The following is a 16575-nucleotide window of genomic DNA, read 5'->3' on the forward strand; positions in this document are numbered from 1 at the left end:
TCCATAACGTAAAGGTTACCTCCTTTGAGAATCCCTTTTTTATCTGGTGGTTAAGCTTCTTTTAGTTGAGAGAACCAGAAACATAATTTCAAAGACATTGTTGAAATGGAAATTTATTGACAGGATGTCACGTTATCCCATGTAACTGGAAGTTCAAGGACAGCTGGATTTCAGGAACTCAAACACTGCCTGGAATCGCTCTCTATATCTTCTTTGTATGTCAGCATCTTTCTCTCAATCCTGCTTCTTCCATGAAGTAGGAAACACATCTTACAGCTTTGCTGCCAGAGAGGAACTGAGTGTTTTCCTTGTTTCCAATTTGAAAAATCCTAAAGAATCTTATGGCCAAATCAGCCGTGGCCAGAGCAGCAGGGTCACATGACATAGATAGGGTCTTTAGCGGCCCACACTTATATTTTGGGGGGGGGTTTCCAGAGTCAAGGCCACAGTTTCTACATCTGTAAAGTGGGAATTAGGTACTTTTTCCATTGTGGTGCCTGGCACATTGCTCAGGCAGAATTTTTGTGATTCCTCATTGTATGAGTGGAAGCCTGGGAGAAAAGGGTCACTGATGCTTGGCTGAACTATATGCCACTTGAGTATAAGACAGGTGTCCCACTTAGAGCAGAGACTTTTAAATGTCACAAATATCCATTCTGCTACAATAAGTAAACCTCTAGTTTTCAGCTTACCACATGGCCAAACAGCTAAAAACTGTATTTCCCAGTCTCCTTCCACTGCTTCTGTTGTCAGTAGCAGTGGAAGGGCCTGTAGATGACCTCCCTGTCCCTATAATAGTTTCAAATCTATCAGCAGCAATTCCTGCTTAGGTTCCCATTGGACAAGAGAAGACATCGTTTTAGCCAATGAGATGAAAATATTATGTACATCTTACGGGAAGCATCTTCAGAGGCAGTTTGCCGTTTTTTCTTTTCTGAGGGCTGGAATGTAGACAAGATAGCTGGATTTGGAGCAGCTGTCTCTGACCTTGAGGTAGGAACTGAGGAGGATGGCAGACTAATAATATAAGAGGTCTATGTGAAAGAAATGAACTTCTGTTTAAGGCACGGTTATCTCAGCTTTTCCGTCTCTCACTGTCCAGATTCATTTTATGTTACTCATATGCAGGGGGAAACAGGAGCTTCTGTTGTCAGTAGCAGTGGAAGGGCCTGTAGATGACCTCCCTGTCCCTATAATAGTTTCAAATCTATCAGCAGCAATTCCTGCTTAGGTTCCCATTTCTGTGTTTCAGGGAATGTTAGTTCCTGCCTTCCCTGCCCCCACTTTCCTCTGAAATGTGTGTGCTTTCCCACAGAATATTCTGCCTTATCTGCCCTCACTAGAATAGGAATCAGTGTCCATGTGAAATGCTCCCATCTGGCCAGGCCCCTCTACACTCTTCCTTACCACCATTATCAAGAGGTTCTCCCTGTAGGCTTTGGCCTAAAGAGGGGATAGTTGACATATACTATAGGCTGGGGCCTCTGTGGTCGGCTTTCTGAATGCTCTGTATTCCTGAGGGCCATTGTATGAGTGCATGTGTGCTGTGTGCTGGGGTTGTGTCTAATGTCAATGTGTTTAACAGCCAGTGGAGTGGATGTTGGCCAAAAGAGAGCAGGTTCTGGAGTCATCCTGCTGTGGGTGGCCAGGGTGCAGGGGGACATCAAGGGCTTGAGGCAGCATCTGTTCCAACTGTTACAGACCTAGTTCAAAACTTTTATTTTTTTGTCTTGTTAATCCTCACCTGAGGCTATGTTTTCCATTGACTTTTAGAAAGAGTGGAAGGGACGGGGAGAGGCAGAGAGGGAAACATCAATGTGAGAGACTGGTTACCTCCCACAGTTACCAACCAGGCTGGGGATTGCACTTATAACCAAGGTATGTACCCTTGACCAGAATCAAACCTGCAACCCTTCAGTCCAAGGGCCAACGCTTTAATCACTGAGAAAACCAGCCAGAGCTAGTTCAGTATTTTAACAAACAGTTCAGTTGTACTGTGTACACTACCTGAACATCAGCTGTGGTTGTGTGTTGTGTGTGTGTGTTGGGGGGGGGGGGGACTTAGGGTGCTGTGTCAGCCAAGGAGAAAGCCATGAAGGGTTGTGGGACCCTCACAAAGGCTTCTGAAGCTGGGGCCATGCACCCGGACAGTGGCAGAGGGCATAGGTCTCACCTAGGTTCTTGGCCTTATAAAGACAGGAGCACTGAGCAGAGAGAGTGCTGAGGCCAGGGGCTGGCCTCTCAGAACCCTGACCTCAGAAAGGGATCTCTCGGGGGACACGTGACGGGGTTGAGGAGCACTGGAGCAATGGCAAGGACATCAGTTTCAGAGTATGGAGGATGGGACCAGATCCACAACTCCCTCCCCAGAGTCCCCCAAAATACTGGCCCACTTGGCTGGGTTGGGCTGGATCTTTTATTTCATATCACATCCTCTCCACTCCCACCACTGTTCTCCAGCCTGAAGCTTCATGGCTTACAAGGTTCCTGTGGGATCAGCATTTGCCATCCTTCACGATCTGGATGTCCTGTTTGGTTTTCCTAGGATCACAGGAGACAGGGATGAGGCTACCTCCTCAGGTACTGTAATGCACCCTTCAGGGACCTTGGCGAAGTCCATTCAGACACCTGCTGAGCCCTACCACCCACTTAGTGTACGGTGGAGGGCAGACCCCAGGGGTGCCTGGGCATCTCTCTATAGCTTTTCCTTCTTGCACACATTCCTCTGGGAGATTTCAGCTTCCTAGGGTCTCAACCACCACAGCATACTGATGGCTGCAAATCTATCTCCAGCCCAGACTTTTGTCCTAAACTCTAGCCATATCTCCACTGGGATGTCCCAGAGGTTCAACTGTCCAGAGACATCACCCCACAAACCTGCTACATCCCTCTGTTTCTTACCTTGGCACATGGCACCACCAACCGCCCAAACCCACAAGTTAGAAACCAGCATGTTTTTGCCTCCTCCATCATCCCTCACATCCAATCTCACAGCTGTCACTTCTCCCCTGATATAATCCTGAGTGTTTAGTCATGACCTAAGTTAGACTGTCCTGCTGCTCTCTTGCACATCTGTCTAGTGCAGTAGTTCTCAACTTTCTGACCCTTTAAATACAGTTCCTCATGTTGTGACCCAACCATAAAATTATTTTCATTGCTACTTCATAACTGTAATGTTGCTACTGTTATGAATCATAATGTAAATATATGATATGCAGGATGGTCTTAGGCGATCCCTGTGAAAGGGTCGTTCGACCGCCAAAGGGGTTGCGACCCACAGGTTGAGAACCGCTGGTCTAGTGCATTCTAGCTTCCAAAGACTTTCTTCTCTTCCATGATCTCACTTAGCTCTGGCCAGCTCAAGTATCTTATTAGTGAAGACATGAGACTAAATGAGTGTTCAGATGTACCAAGGTCATATTTTGGTCCTGCCTCTCTAGACTCATTTCTTGCCTCTCTCCTGTTCACCTTTAAATTTTCTATGCCAGCATATCCAATTTCTTATATTTCCTCAAATATAAACTTTCCTTTCTAGATCTTTCCAAAACTCATTTCTCTATTTAGAATTACCTTCCCTTGTTTCTTCATTTTCCTAGCTAATTTCTACTTACACCTCAGAGCTGGGAAGTCTGGCCTACCCTTGCCCTGTACCCATAGAACCCTGTGTACTCCCATCCGAACCTTTAGCATTCTATTCTGTAGTTAGCTAACAGTCAACGTGGCTTCCCCCTTAGACTGACTGACTGCCCCAGAAGGCCAGTAATGCTGTCTAGCTTATGCCCTGTTGTTTCCTCAGTGTCTAGTACATAATAGGTGCTCAATAAATAATTGTTGACTGGATGAATTAATAATCAAATGAAGTCACCTAGTCAGGATCAGTGTCTTCACTCCCTACCTCCCACCAGCTGCGGCTTTCTGCTTAGAACCATGTGCATGAATTACACTTGTGCCCATTCTGTTAGGAGCAAATGTTGGGGGATTCTTCCTAGGTCAGGTGTGTGTGAAGGAGGAGGCAGGTCAAGTCTTGCTCCTTTCAGACTTGTATGCAGCAGAGACGAAGCCCCACGCAAGCAAACACAGGGGAAGGTGGGGAGTGGACTTACATCCGGGCTAAGCAAAGATGGCATTCACTTTCATATGTGACCCCGTCAGTGCCGCAGACCAGGTTGGATGTCTGGGAACAGTCTGGCGACTCTGCCATATGCTCACAGTAGGGCTATGAGAGAGAAGACGGGAGGGAGGGCACTTAGGAATTCAGAGGCAGTGAGGGGAACCCAGGGCTCTGCTTGTAGCCAGAGTGCATTGATCCTGCTGAGCCTGGGTGGGGGGATTTCACTGCTGGCAGGGGCTTGATGCTAGTTTGGGGACTTCGGCAAAGGGGCTGGGCCTGCTCAGTCTGGAAGGGCTAATCCATGGAACACGGCTCGGGAAACCACCCTGGCCACTGTGGAGCCACGGGAGTTATCTGAGCAGGGGTGTTAAAGGAAAACAAACGCTGTTTTCCAGCATGGATGGGAGGGCTCCCTCCGCAGAGGGAAGGCCAGAACTGCAAGCGGCTGCCTTACCATTCTTGAGAAAACGAGCTTTTCTCCTGACACTGGCACTCCTGAAAGACAAAACAGCAAGAATTAGCTGATGTCTGCTCTAGGCCCCTCAGTCCAGGGATCTGAAGACTGCTTCAGAGGACCTGTTCCAGCCACTGGCCAACCTCGAATTCCTCACAGAAAGGCAGTGGTCACCAGACTGTGGGGCTTCCAGAAAGCTGGTGTGACCTTGGGTTACATGAACAGAGAAAGTCTAGAATTAAGAGCAGTCCAACCTGTTGCTTATTAGTCAGATTCCACTGGAATTATGTCCCATCCTATGTAATAAAGAGCTAATATGCTAATTAGACCGAACAGCAGAAAGACCGTCTGGATGACCTTACAGACGAAGCCAGGGCTGCAAGGGCCAAGGCAGCTGAGGCTGCGAAGGCTGAGACAGCCAGGGCCGAGCCCCTTGCACGAATTTCATGCATCGGGCCTCTAGTGTAATAATAAAAATAACAGTCTGTGCCAAACAAGAATACATGATCTTACTACTCTTCATACCTCTCTCATGCTGTGTAATGGAGGAACGGAGCCAGCAGTGGGTGCTGGGGTCTGCTACCTAGAGCCCACCTGCGGGACTGACACCTTCATTTCCTCAGCTGCCAAGAGTATTGGCCATTCATAGTGAGGCCCTTCCTAGGAATTACTCTCAGAGAATGGAGCTACCTCGCTCAAGGTCCCGTCCCCTATCCAGGAACAGCCCACCTCCAATGACAGATTGATGCAGGTACAATAGGCCGAACCCCTCGTCTCTATTCAGAACAATGCTGAAGGGCCTCCCCAGCTCCAAGGCTCCCCGTAGGCTCATCAGAGTCAACGTCCCTCGTCCCTCATGGGTCTTAGCCCCATAAACCATATGCAGATCTGAGTCTTTCCTGGGGAACTGGACCAACCTATAAAGGAGGCTCAGAGGTCAAGCAACACAGCTTGTTAGGGCAGAGCTGGGATTTGCACACAGGTCTGTCACTCCCTAACCTGGCTCTTCCCGCACACACTGGTGTGTTCCATGGCCTCAAGGTCTGGATGAACTGCTTACAGGACCTGAGCAAATTGTGAGGTGACTGGTGAGTGTGACGGGTGGATGAGACAGGAGCCATGTCGAACACCACAGGTGGAAGGAAAGCGGTTTATGTAGAGTGGAAAAGGGCAGGATGTTTCCTAAAATCTCTGAATGATTGTCTTGAGGCCAAGGGAGACCTCAACTTGCTAGGGCAGAGCCTGTCTGAGAAAGGAGGCTTCAGGTTTGGGTTCCGGAATGTTCTCTCAGTGGGAGTTATGCCCCAATGAAGGGGGCTGTCTCCAGAAGTGGAAAGTTCTCCATCAATAGAGGCTTACAAGGCACTGGTTTTAGCTCCGCCTGGGAATGCTATTACAAGAGATTTCCAAGTTAGAGAGGGAAACGGGAACTGAGACAGTGACCTCTGGTGTGCTGTTCATGCCTGATGTTGGGCATCAAAATGCAAACCTAGCCTTGTCACCACACTGCCCCAAACCCGTCCATGTCAATTTCTAAAACTGGACATTACCAAATGTCCTGCAACAGGAGAGCGGATAGACTATGACACACACATACAGTGAGATACAATGCAGCCATAAAAATGAGCAAACAGCCCTGGCCGGTTTGGCTCGCTGGGTGGAGCGTCGGCCTGGGGACTGGGGGGTTCCCGGGTTCGATTCCGGTCAGGTGCATGTGCCTTGGTTGTGGGCACATCCCCAGTGGGGAATGTGCAGGAGGCAGCTGCTCGATGCTTCTCTCTCATCGATGTTAAAAAAAAAAAAATGAGCAAACAACTGATAATGTGACAGCATGGCTAAATCTCAACAACATGCTGAGCCAAAGAAGCCAGGTACAAAAGACTACATACTGTGTGGAGGGGCACCTTGGGCCAAGGTCAAGGGCAGACTGGAGGAATAAACGCAACTTAAGTGACTGTGCTAGAAAAGGCCAAACAAATCTATGGTGGAATACAGAGCAGTGGTTGCCTCTGGGAAAGGGGTGGGGGTGGGGATGACTGACATGGAAATTTCTGGGGTGACAGAAATATTCTGTATCTTGATAGGGGTCTGGGTTACACATTTATATGCACTGTCAACTTTCATTGAATTTTGTGCCTTCCATGGTAGCTATTAGGGGACAAAAAAAAACATTAAAAAAATATAAAGCCCTTCCATGGCTGCCTGTCAGGATCACTAAGCTCCTTCATTTTATGTTTAGGGCACTGCATGAGCTGCTCCCAAACTTCACCCTGGACGCCCTTCCTAGTACACACACCTCCATGTTCCTGCTCTCGCAGCCGACTCTTCCTAGAACAGGCTCTACTTTGGCTCATACTGTGGCCTCTGCCGGAAATGTCCTTATTCCCCTTCTCCTATTGTCTCATACCCTTTTCTCAAGGCTCAGATGTACCTTCTGGAGAAGCCTTCCCTGATGTCCCCCAGGGTTTCCTGAGCAGGCCTGGATTTAGGCTTCAGTTTTAGTTCGTTTGGGCTGCTAGAACAAAAATCCCACAAACTAGGTGTCTTAGAAACAAAACAAACATTTGGGGAGCATTTGAGATCTTGCTCCCAGTATATGCCGTCAGTTTCGCTCAAATTCTTTATTAAAAATAAAAAATAGCCCGGCTGCTGTAGCTCAGGGGTGGAGCATCAACCCAGGAACCAAGAGGCCACCGGTTCACCGGTTTGATTCCCAGTCAGGGCACATACCCAGGGGTTGCAGACTCGATCCCCTGGGGGGAGGGGGGCGGGGGGGGAGCACAGGAGGCAGCCAATCGATGATGTTTCTCTCTCAATGATGTTTCTGTCTCTATCCCTCTCTCGAAAAAAAAAATCAATTAAAAAACATTTTAAAAATAATTAAAAAATAAAAACATATTTATTTATCCCAGTTCTGAATGTGGGAAGTTCAAAGTCATGGTGTCAGCAGATTTGGTGTCTGGTAAGGCCCTCTTCCTGGTTCATAGCCTGTGCCTTTTTGCTATGTCCTTAATGGTGAAATGGTCTAGGCAGCTCTCAGGGGTCTCTTTTATAAGGGGACTAATCCCATTCATCAGGGTTCCGACCTCATGACCTACTTTCTGGTCACCTTGGGGATTGGGATTTCAGCATATGAATTTGGGGGGCCACCATCATTCAGACCATAGCAGCAGCTTTCATGCCACCATGTGCTGTCCCACTGCGTCACTCCTGTCTTCCTATGGGCCTGAGTTCCCTAGGGCTCCCCTTTCCTCTGCCTCTGAGTGTCAATGCCCCTGCACAGCGAGTGTGTTCAGGAATTGACCCCTAAAGTGCACTGTGGGGAAGAGTTCAAAACCCTGTGGTGTCAGAGTTTCTCCCTGGAGGATGTGAGAAGAAGTTGTATTTACTCCAGGCTGCCCTGGACTTGGGCCCAAGATATCCCCTTCTCACTCAGCCAAGGCAGGAATCTGAAATGGGCACAAGGACTCCCTTCAGGGCAGGCCTCCTCAGTGTTCCCACCAGGAGAAGTACTTGGGGAAAGGAAGCCAGGCTGTGAGTGAGCAGGCTGTGCTGGGACAGAAGCCCCAGACCCATTCTCTGAGTCCCCAGCTGGGGAAATGTCTGTGGGACTGGCCATGAGGTCGATGGCCTTGATGTCCTGCCGGGCCTCGCCCTGTAACACCATGGCTTTGTCTCCTTGCTTCCCCCTTTAGTCTTCTCAACAGCAACCAGAGTGATCCTTTTACAACATACCTGCTGAAAACTCTTCAGTACCCCCCATTTCACTCAGAGGAGGAGCCAAGTTCACATTGGCCTTCAAGGCCTCACGCACTATAGTTCCTGGTTGCCTCTAATATCTCCCCTGCCTCTCACGCCCCTCCAACTGCACTGGCCTCCTTGCAGTATCTCAAAGACTCCTACCTCAGGGCCTTTGCACTGCCTGTTCCCTCTGCCTGGAACCTTCTTCTTTCAGATATTCACATGGCTCACTCCCTCACCCCCTTCAAGCTTTGGTCAAACATCAGCCTCTGAGGAAAAGTTCCCCTGATTTATCCTTACAACCCCATCCCAAACCCCCCTCTCTGCCTCATATTTTATCACCTTCTAACATACTGTTTAACATACATTGCACCTATCCTGTCTACTGTTCATTCCCTCCCACCATCACCCCATTGGATTTAAGCTCACTGATATGTCTGAAGGGTCAAGAACAATGAGAACAAAGCCTTATAACACAACAGGTATGAGACTGCAGAGGTGCCCCAGGCTCTGAGGAGGCCCCATTTCAGCTGCACGTGTCCAATCCAGGGCAAATGCTCCCAGGAAGAGGGCTTCCATGTGCTCATATGGCTGCTCTCAGTCCCACAGCGATAGCCTGTCAGCATGGATGGAAGCTAAGAGGACCCAGGCCAGCCTTGCTTCCAGACCCACCAGCTTGCAACCAGCAGACGAGATAGGCCTGCTCCTTTCTGCCTCCCTGATCTCTAGCCCAGTAGTTGCTCAGTGCAGCTTTGAACTAGGACAACCTCCTACTTTACAGCTGGAGAAATGTAGGCCCAAGAGGGGAAAGGATTTTTGCAATTCTAGACCAGAATCAGAAACTGAACCCAGATTTCCTTTCTCCTAGCCTAGGGCTTTCCCCACGATGGTGGGAGGGGTGCAGAGAAAGTTATATGCAGCCTGGCCAATGTTGCTCAGTGGTTGAGCATTGACCTATGAACCACAAGGTCATGGTTCGACTCCCAGTCAGGGCACATGCCTGGGTTGCGGGCTGGATCACCAGTGTGGGTCGTGCAGGAGGCGGTCGATCAATGATTCTCTGCCATCATTGATGTTTCTATCTCTCCCTCCCTCTCTATTCCTCTCTGAAATCAATAAAATAGATATTGTTTTAAAAAAAATTTTAAGCCGAAACCGGTTTGGCTCAGTGGATAGAGCGTCAGTCTGTGGACTGAAAGGTCCCAGGTTCGATTCCGGTCAAGGGCATGTACCTGGGTTGCGGGCACATCCCCAGTAGGAGATGTGCAGGAGGCAGCTGATCGATGTTTCTCTCTCATCGATGTTTCTAACTCTCTATCTCTCTCTCTTCCTCTCTGTAAAAAATCAATAAAATATATTTAACAAAAAATTTTAAGTTGTATGCAGAAAATTGAAGCCTCATAGAAGTGCTCCAGGCCCAGCCTCTGCCCCCACCCCAAGCTCACCTACCAATGCCAAGCCATAGAGAATCCAAGCTCTGCCCACTCACCTCTGTCCACAATGAGGAGGGCAGCCAAGGCGAGGGCGACCACCCACAGACGGATGGCCATGCTGATCCTGGGTTGGTGTCGGCTCAGCTAGTGAAGCCTGGGCCGGGGGAAGGATGGGGGCCTGTTTATAGTGCTGAGCCCTCCCCTTATCTTATCTGGGGCCAGATGGAGAGGCCAGGAGTGGCATCCTGCGTAATCTCTGCACCTTGGCATCCGGAAAGGGCTTTCTCTACGCAGAGATGCTGAGCTGAGGTGGGGTGGGACTGTGGTTATTGGGCTGGCAGATTTTCAAATTGAGGAAAAGTTTGAACAACTCACAAAGTTGATGCCAGTCTGAGGGCTGGAGCAAGAGGGAAAGGGAAATTGGAATTAGAAAGAGAAAAACAGAAAGCAAGTTAGGAGAGAGAGAGAGAGAGAGAGAGAGAGAGAGAGAGAGAGAGAGAGAGAGGGCATTTCAGAAAGAAAGAGGAGAGAGAGAAGGCAGTTCAGAAAGGAAGAGGAAAAAGCAATTAGAAGGTGGCAGGAGGCAGAGAAAAGGGGCTGGAATGCCTCTACCAACCAGTTTTGTGAACTCAGAAAAGCTACTTTTTAAAACTGAGCCTCAGTTTACCTGTGCACAAAATGGGGGTGATAATTCTGGCTCTGTCTACCTCATAGGGCTGCTGTGAAGATGAGAGAGTTGATAGTAGATGGGAAAATATTTTGCAGGGTATGAAATGAGGTATAAAGGTAAACAGAAGTTTACCTTTTCTTTCTTTCTTTCTCTCTTTCTTTCTTTCTTTCTTTCTTTCTTTCTTTCTTTCTTTCTTTCTTTCTTCCTTTCTTCCTTTCTTCCTTTCTTCCTTTCTTCCTTTCTTCCTTCCTTCCTTCCTTCTTTTTGCATCATATGAAGGTACAACTGACGGGGAAAGGACAAAATAAAACACTATAAGGGTTTAATGCAGACAAGATCTGTATCTAAAACTACCCCATATTTACGCAATATTTATGAATGAGATATTTGGTTATCTGCTTTCAAAGAATTTCTGATTTATTAAAAGAATAACAAGCCCTGGCTGGTTTGGTTAGAGTGTCAGCCTGCATCCCAAAGGGGCGCAGATTCAATTCCTGGTCAAGGGCATGTACCTGGGTTTCAGGTTTGTTCTCCGCCCCTGGTTGAGCGGCAGAGAGGCAACCAGTTAATGTGTCTCTCTCACATCAATGTTTCTCTCTCTCTCTCTCTCTCTCTCTCTCCCTCCCTCCCTCCCTCCCTCCCTCCCTTCTACTCTCTAAAAAGCAGTGGAAAAAAAACATCCTCAGGTGAGGCTTAACAACAACAACAACAAATGCCCGGCAGGTGTGGCTCAGTGGTTGAGTGTCAGCCCAGGAACCAAGAGATCACAATTCAAATCACAGTCAGGGCAGAGGGCACATGTCCAGGTTGTGGGCTCAATCCCCAGTGGGGCACATTCAGGAGGCAGCTGATTGATTGATGTTTTTCTCTCATCCATGTTTCTATCTCTCTATCCCTCTCCCTTTTTCTCTAAAAATCAATAAAACATATTAAAACAGGGGGGTAGGGGAAGCCGGGGTATTGTCAAGGGCGGGGGGGAAAAAAGGACATATATGTAATACCCTTTGTAATGCTTTAAGCAATAAAATAAAATAAAAATAAAAAAAATAAAAAAAAATAAAACGGGAAAAAAAAATAAAAAATAAAACAAATTTTAAGCCCACAAAATTTTATTTACATATTTGGATCAGTAATTTTCAGCTCCATCTGCAGATTAGATTTCCAATGGGAGAATTTAAAACTACAGAAGCTGGACCTCACTCAAAAATATTTGAATCAAAATTTCAGCACTTAAAAAAACTTTTATTTAGGAAGATTTCAAGCTTACAGATAAATTGTGAGAATAGTTAAATTAGCCAATGGGGAGGATTCTTGTCCAAGAAGAACCCTGTCGGCCCTGGCCACTGTGACTCAGTGCTTAGAGTGTCAGCCCGCATACCAAAGGGTCTCAGGTTTGATTCTGGGTCAAGGGCACATACCTGGGTTGCAGGTTCAATCCCCAGCCCCAGTCAGGGCACATGCAGGAGGCAACCGATCAATGTGTCTCTCTTACACTGATGTTTCTCTCTCTAAAATATAAAAAGAAGAAACCCTTTGGGGGTCCCAGGCAGCCAGACAGTCACCCCCACAGGCCAATAGAAGCCCCAGATCTGCAGCCCAGCCCAGCCTGAGATCCGTGACTCAGTTTCAGGATCCTCCTGCCCCTCCTAAGGAAGCTTCATGACCCTCAGGTGCCTCTGAGGCAGGTGGCAGCTATCCTTTTACTGTTTAGCAGAGCAAATATTTAATGATAATTTCCTGTCCCAGAGCAAGAACATCATCTCATAAAGGGAGGGGAACTTAAAGGTCATCTATCTGTCTCCCATCTTTTACTCAGGCCTTATAGCAGCCCACCAGCAAGTCATTCATCCTCTAGTGATGAGGAGCTCACTACCTACCAGTTTCAGTGTTGGATGGCTTTGAACACACAAGAGGCTGGCTTCCCTGGTATGTTATGTAGAAGAGAAATTACGTGGTATAAGGGGAGAAAGTGACAAAGGGAAGGAGGCTGCTCTTTTAGATAGTGACACACGAGCAGAAGGAGCAAGTCCTGCAGAAACCTGTGGGAAGAGCCTGCTAAGCGGAGGAGCTGCAAGCGCAAAGGTCCTGGGATGGGAACAAGCTTGGCATGCTCCAGAGGCAAATATCAAGGCGCCCATTGTGGTTAGAGTAGAGTAAACAAGGAATTGAGTAGCAGGAGATGAAGGCCAGCTCTTCCTCGGATCCCAGCCCAGCCACCAACTTGGGTGAACTTGGGTGCATCCCTTCACCTCTGGGCCTGCACATATGCTCCTATCTGAGAAGTGAGCACACTGTTATGTACCAACACCAGCCTGAGTCCCGGGGCCGCTGTGAGGGCCTGTGAGGTGAGATGTGTGTGGCTGTTGTGATGCCAGGAAGCGTCTTGCTTGGAAGATCCTGGAAGTAGGCAGAGGCCAAGCCTTAAAAGTCCTGGGCAGCTACCCAAGTGCTAGGATCAATACAGTAAAGGCAGAGGTGCTCTGAAACTGGGCTTGAGCAGGGGAGCAGGTGATTCCTCCATCTCCTGCCCCTCGTCAGAGTGAAGGCTGGGACATGTGAGCTGGCTGAGCCAACACTCCCTGGCCTACCAGTAGCCTTCATGCTGCCTGCTAAGACCTGGACTGGTGCCCAGCTCCTCAAAGAATACAGCCCCTCCTTGATGACGACAATGCAGGATCCATTAGGTCTGAGTCACAAGTCTTGCTGATAAGTGGAAGGAACACTGGCCTTGTTGTGTTTTATAAGGTGGGTGAGTTGAGCTCAAGCAGGCCTGAGTCTGCCAGATGGCACAGACAGCGCGGCCAGCTTGCCCCTGGACTATCCCTGGCCCCTCGGCCTACATCCTGTTCCACCCTTCCTCCAGCCTCAAGTGCCCCCACCTGCCCGTCCACCTGCTATGAGCAGCTCAGGTGTGGGCACCCACTCCAGGGAGGCCTGGTCTAGGCACAGCCAGTTCCACAGCCTGTCCTGTCCTGGACTCCTCAACCAGGTCCCAGTTCTGGCCACTTACCATTCTGCCTGGTCTAAGGCTGCAGGGCCCCACGATGTCAGTGGGAGGAAAGGGCACCCCTCTACTCCTTCAAAGGGAGATATCATCTCCTCGTTTGGGATCTGACTTCAAGAAGGACTCAACGAAGGGAACAACTGAAGTCATTCCTCCATGGGGATACCCACCCTGCCATTCAATGGACACTTATTAAGTACCTACTGTTGGGTACTAGTCATGGTGCCAGGTCCAGGGGCCGCAGAGATGAGTGAGAAACATTCTGCAGTTTACAGTGGTGGGGAAGAGGAATGGACACGTGGACACTTGAACCGGTATTTATAAAATGGTTAGAGCAGTGATAGAAATAGTGATAGAGATATTCATGGACATTCACTCAATATAGCCAAAAGTCAACTTACCATCAACTTACCCACCCAAAGATTCCCTACCTCCCAGTCCCCCCATCTGGGTGCACAGTGCTACCATCATCCAGGTGCCCACACTTACTTCTACATTCAGGGAGTCAGGTCTTACTGATTTCACCTCCTCTCCTCTCATATCCATCACCTCCTTTACATTTCCTCAGTCGTTGCTCTAGTTTGGCCTCCATGATCTCTCACCTTCCTTACTTATATTGTCTCCCTGCCTAAAATTCATCCTCGATTCCACTTCCAGAGCAATCTTTCTGAAATGCAAAAAAAAAAAAAACCCACATGATCCCCCTGCTTAATATTATTCAATTATTATTAGTCAATTCAATTAAAAGTATTCAATCACTATTGACTCAAGGATGAAAAGCAAACTCCTTGGCATACAATACACATCCTCCATGACACATCCTTTGCTGGCCTCTTGAACTTTATCTCTTGCCACTTAACCCTTCACTCCATTAGATAGAACCACCCACCAGGCTTCTATGCCTCCAAGCCTTTGCTCATGCTGCACCCTCTGCCTGGCATGCCCCTCTGTCACTTCCTTTTCGTTCTTTTCACAGGACCTCAGCTCTCACCATTTTGGGCCCCTCATCTGTACAGACATCTATCCTAGCTGCACCTGTAATGCTCTGTGGCTTTTTCTTGCTTACATGAACATCTTCACTTTCTTAGAGAGAGAGACTGAGAGGACATCTGATTCACCTCATATCCCCAACGCTCTGCAAAGGACCTGGCACCCGTGTATTGACTATATGGATACATCCAGGACTGAATACTTCAAGACAGCAAGGAGCCCAACTCCAGATTCTCAACTGGACTCGAGGGCTTCAGAGAGCTCTGAGGACCAGGCTGGTCTCCAGTTGGCCCAGTAGGTCCAGTTACGATCACTCTGTGCTGTGTCCATATGGGAATAGAGGTGGCACTCTATTCCAAGAATCACATTTTTCTAGTTTTTGGCCCAAGAATCCAGCATCTCTTCCAACACCTAGATGTAGTGCTTCACTCCAAAAGCCATCCCAAGCTCATCTGCAGGGCTCACAGACATCAGCTTTAGTACCTAACTTCTCTCGGTGCATGGACTTCTGGCATGATCATTATCAACGAGGAAGGAATTTTAGTCCATTCCTCACCCTAGAAGTGACCTGAGATTACAAGAGACCTGGTATTCTGGGCCGTGTGTCATCCAAGCAATTCCATTCATAGGCATAGCTCAGAGCTCAAGTCCTCTGAGCTTACATATGAAAAAACTTACAACAAAGGCTCATGAAACACTGTTTCTCCCCTTCCAGAGCTCTGAGGGTCTTTAGAAAGACGACCAGAGGTTATTATGGCCAGGCGTAATGTGATACCACCCCAGACTTTTAATTCATGGGTTGCAAGCAACAGAAACACAGTCTTGCCAATTTAAGCAGAATAGGAATTTTCCAGAAGAGCATGTGGTTGTCTTAGGTTGGACTCACTCAGGAGCGATATTAGATTCCAAGTAATTTTCTGGGAGGTGGTTCCAGTAAGCTGTGGTAGGGGAATGAGGATAAGCAAGTCAGGGAAGGGAAGGAAACCAATAGTATGCATTACTGAAGTTACCATTGTGGGAAATGGGGCCTCAGTGCCCCCAGGGATGGCCAGAAAACTGGAACACATCTCAGTTATCCCACTGAGGGGTGAGGGAGCTGGGGTATGTATCCACCAACTCCCATCAGTCACTGGTAGAGCTGCTGGAGGGAGGTCCTTCACTCCCTGCACTACTGGCCTGCTTCTCTGCTATCCCTGGGCATCCAGAGAAAGCCCTCAGCCAAAGGACTGCAGGGGTTGTGGATAGAAAAGCAAGTATGCATAGGAGTGGCGAGTGCCAAGGAGATATTGGGGGGCAGGGGGCGGACACTAACAGTACCTGCTACCAGAGTTGTACAAAAAGTAGATGAAAATCCAAAGAACTAGGCCCAAGAATTGGGCCCCCGAAGCATAGCAAGAGTCATGTGTCTACTTTCTGAGCATAGCAAATATTTAGCAAGTGCAGGGAAGGTAATACATTTTTATGGACAGTCCCATAAAGATTGTATTCCATGGGGAGGGTAGGTCTCCATAGCACACTTGGGATCCTGTTACCAGAAGAAAGGGAAATGTTGCTGGTCATACATAGCCATAGATATCACAAAATCTTCCCCATATGGGAATCCCTCACCTATAGGATGAACTTACTCACAGGAGCCCAGGGCTTCCTAAGCTGGACCAATTAGGGACCCACGAAGTTGCGTGGATACACAGGAGTGCTACACAGAATAACAGTTCCCAGGCTCATGTGGGTTAGTTGAAATGCTCTGGCCTGTGCCTTAGGGGTCAGTGAGGAGGCAATGGGGTCATCAGAGTCTGGGCTATGGAGTCTGGAGACTTTGCCTGTGGGATCTTTTTTAAAAAGTATATTTTTATTGATTTCAGAGAGGAAGGGAGAGGGAGAGATGGAAACATCAATGATGAGAATCATTGATTGGCTGCCTCCTGCATGCCCCCCCCCGCACCCCCCTAGGATGGAGCCCGCAACCCGGGCATATGCCCTTGACCAGAATCGAACCCGGGACCCTTCAGTCCACAGGCTGATGCTCTATCCACTGAGCCAAACAGGCTAGGGCTGCCTGTGGGTTCTTGATCAAGTCATTTCACCTCTGAGCTTCAGGTCCTCGCCTGTGATCAGGGCTACCACGTGTGGTTGTGTGGAATGTGCTCGTCTCCAGGGGATGCAGTTCCTGGC

At 48.4% G+C, this 16575-nt stretch overlaps 1 protein-coding gene and 1 long non-coding RNA gene across 2 annotated transcripts; one reads left to right on the forward strand and one right to left on the reverse strand.

Annotated features, from left to right (window-relative positions):
• Window positions 1–740: 740 nt before the first annotated feature.
• Window positions 741–3840, forward strand: LOC111827908. The gene is made up of 2 exons (XR_002831660.1): window positions 741–830; window positions 1232–3840. It is a non-coding gene; the product is annotated as an uncharacterized LOC111827908 (long non-coding RNA).
• A 145-nt stretch (window positions 3841–3985) lies between these two features.
• SPINK4 (serine peptidase inhibitor, Kazal type 4) lies at window positions 3986–10065 on the reverse strand. The gene is made up of 3 exons (XM_014464375.2): window positions 9796–10065; window positions 4566–4606; window positions 3986–4216 (listed from the first exon to the last, which is right to left on the reverse strand). The coding sequence occupies exons 1-3, from the start codon at window positions 9854–9856 to the stop codon at window positions 4100–4102; spliced, it is 219 nt and encodes a 72-aa protein (XP_014319861.1). The 5' UTR covers window positions 9857–10065; the 3' UTR covers window positions 3986–4099.
• Between the last annotated feature and the right edge of the window lie 6510 nt (window positions 10066–16575).

This window comes from Myotis lucifugus, unplaced genomic scaffold (genome assembly GCF_000147115.1).
Source record: "Myotis lucifugus unplaced genomic scaffold, Myoluc2.0 scaffold_246, whole genome shotgun sequence".
Lineage (NCBI taxonomy): Eukaryota > Metazoa > Chordata > Mammalia > Chiroptera > Vespertilionidae > Myotis > Myotis lucifugus.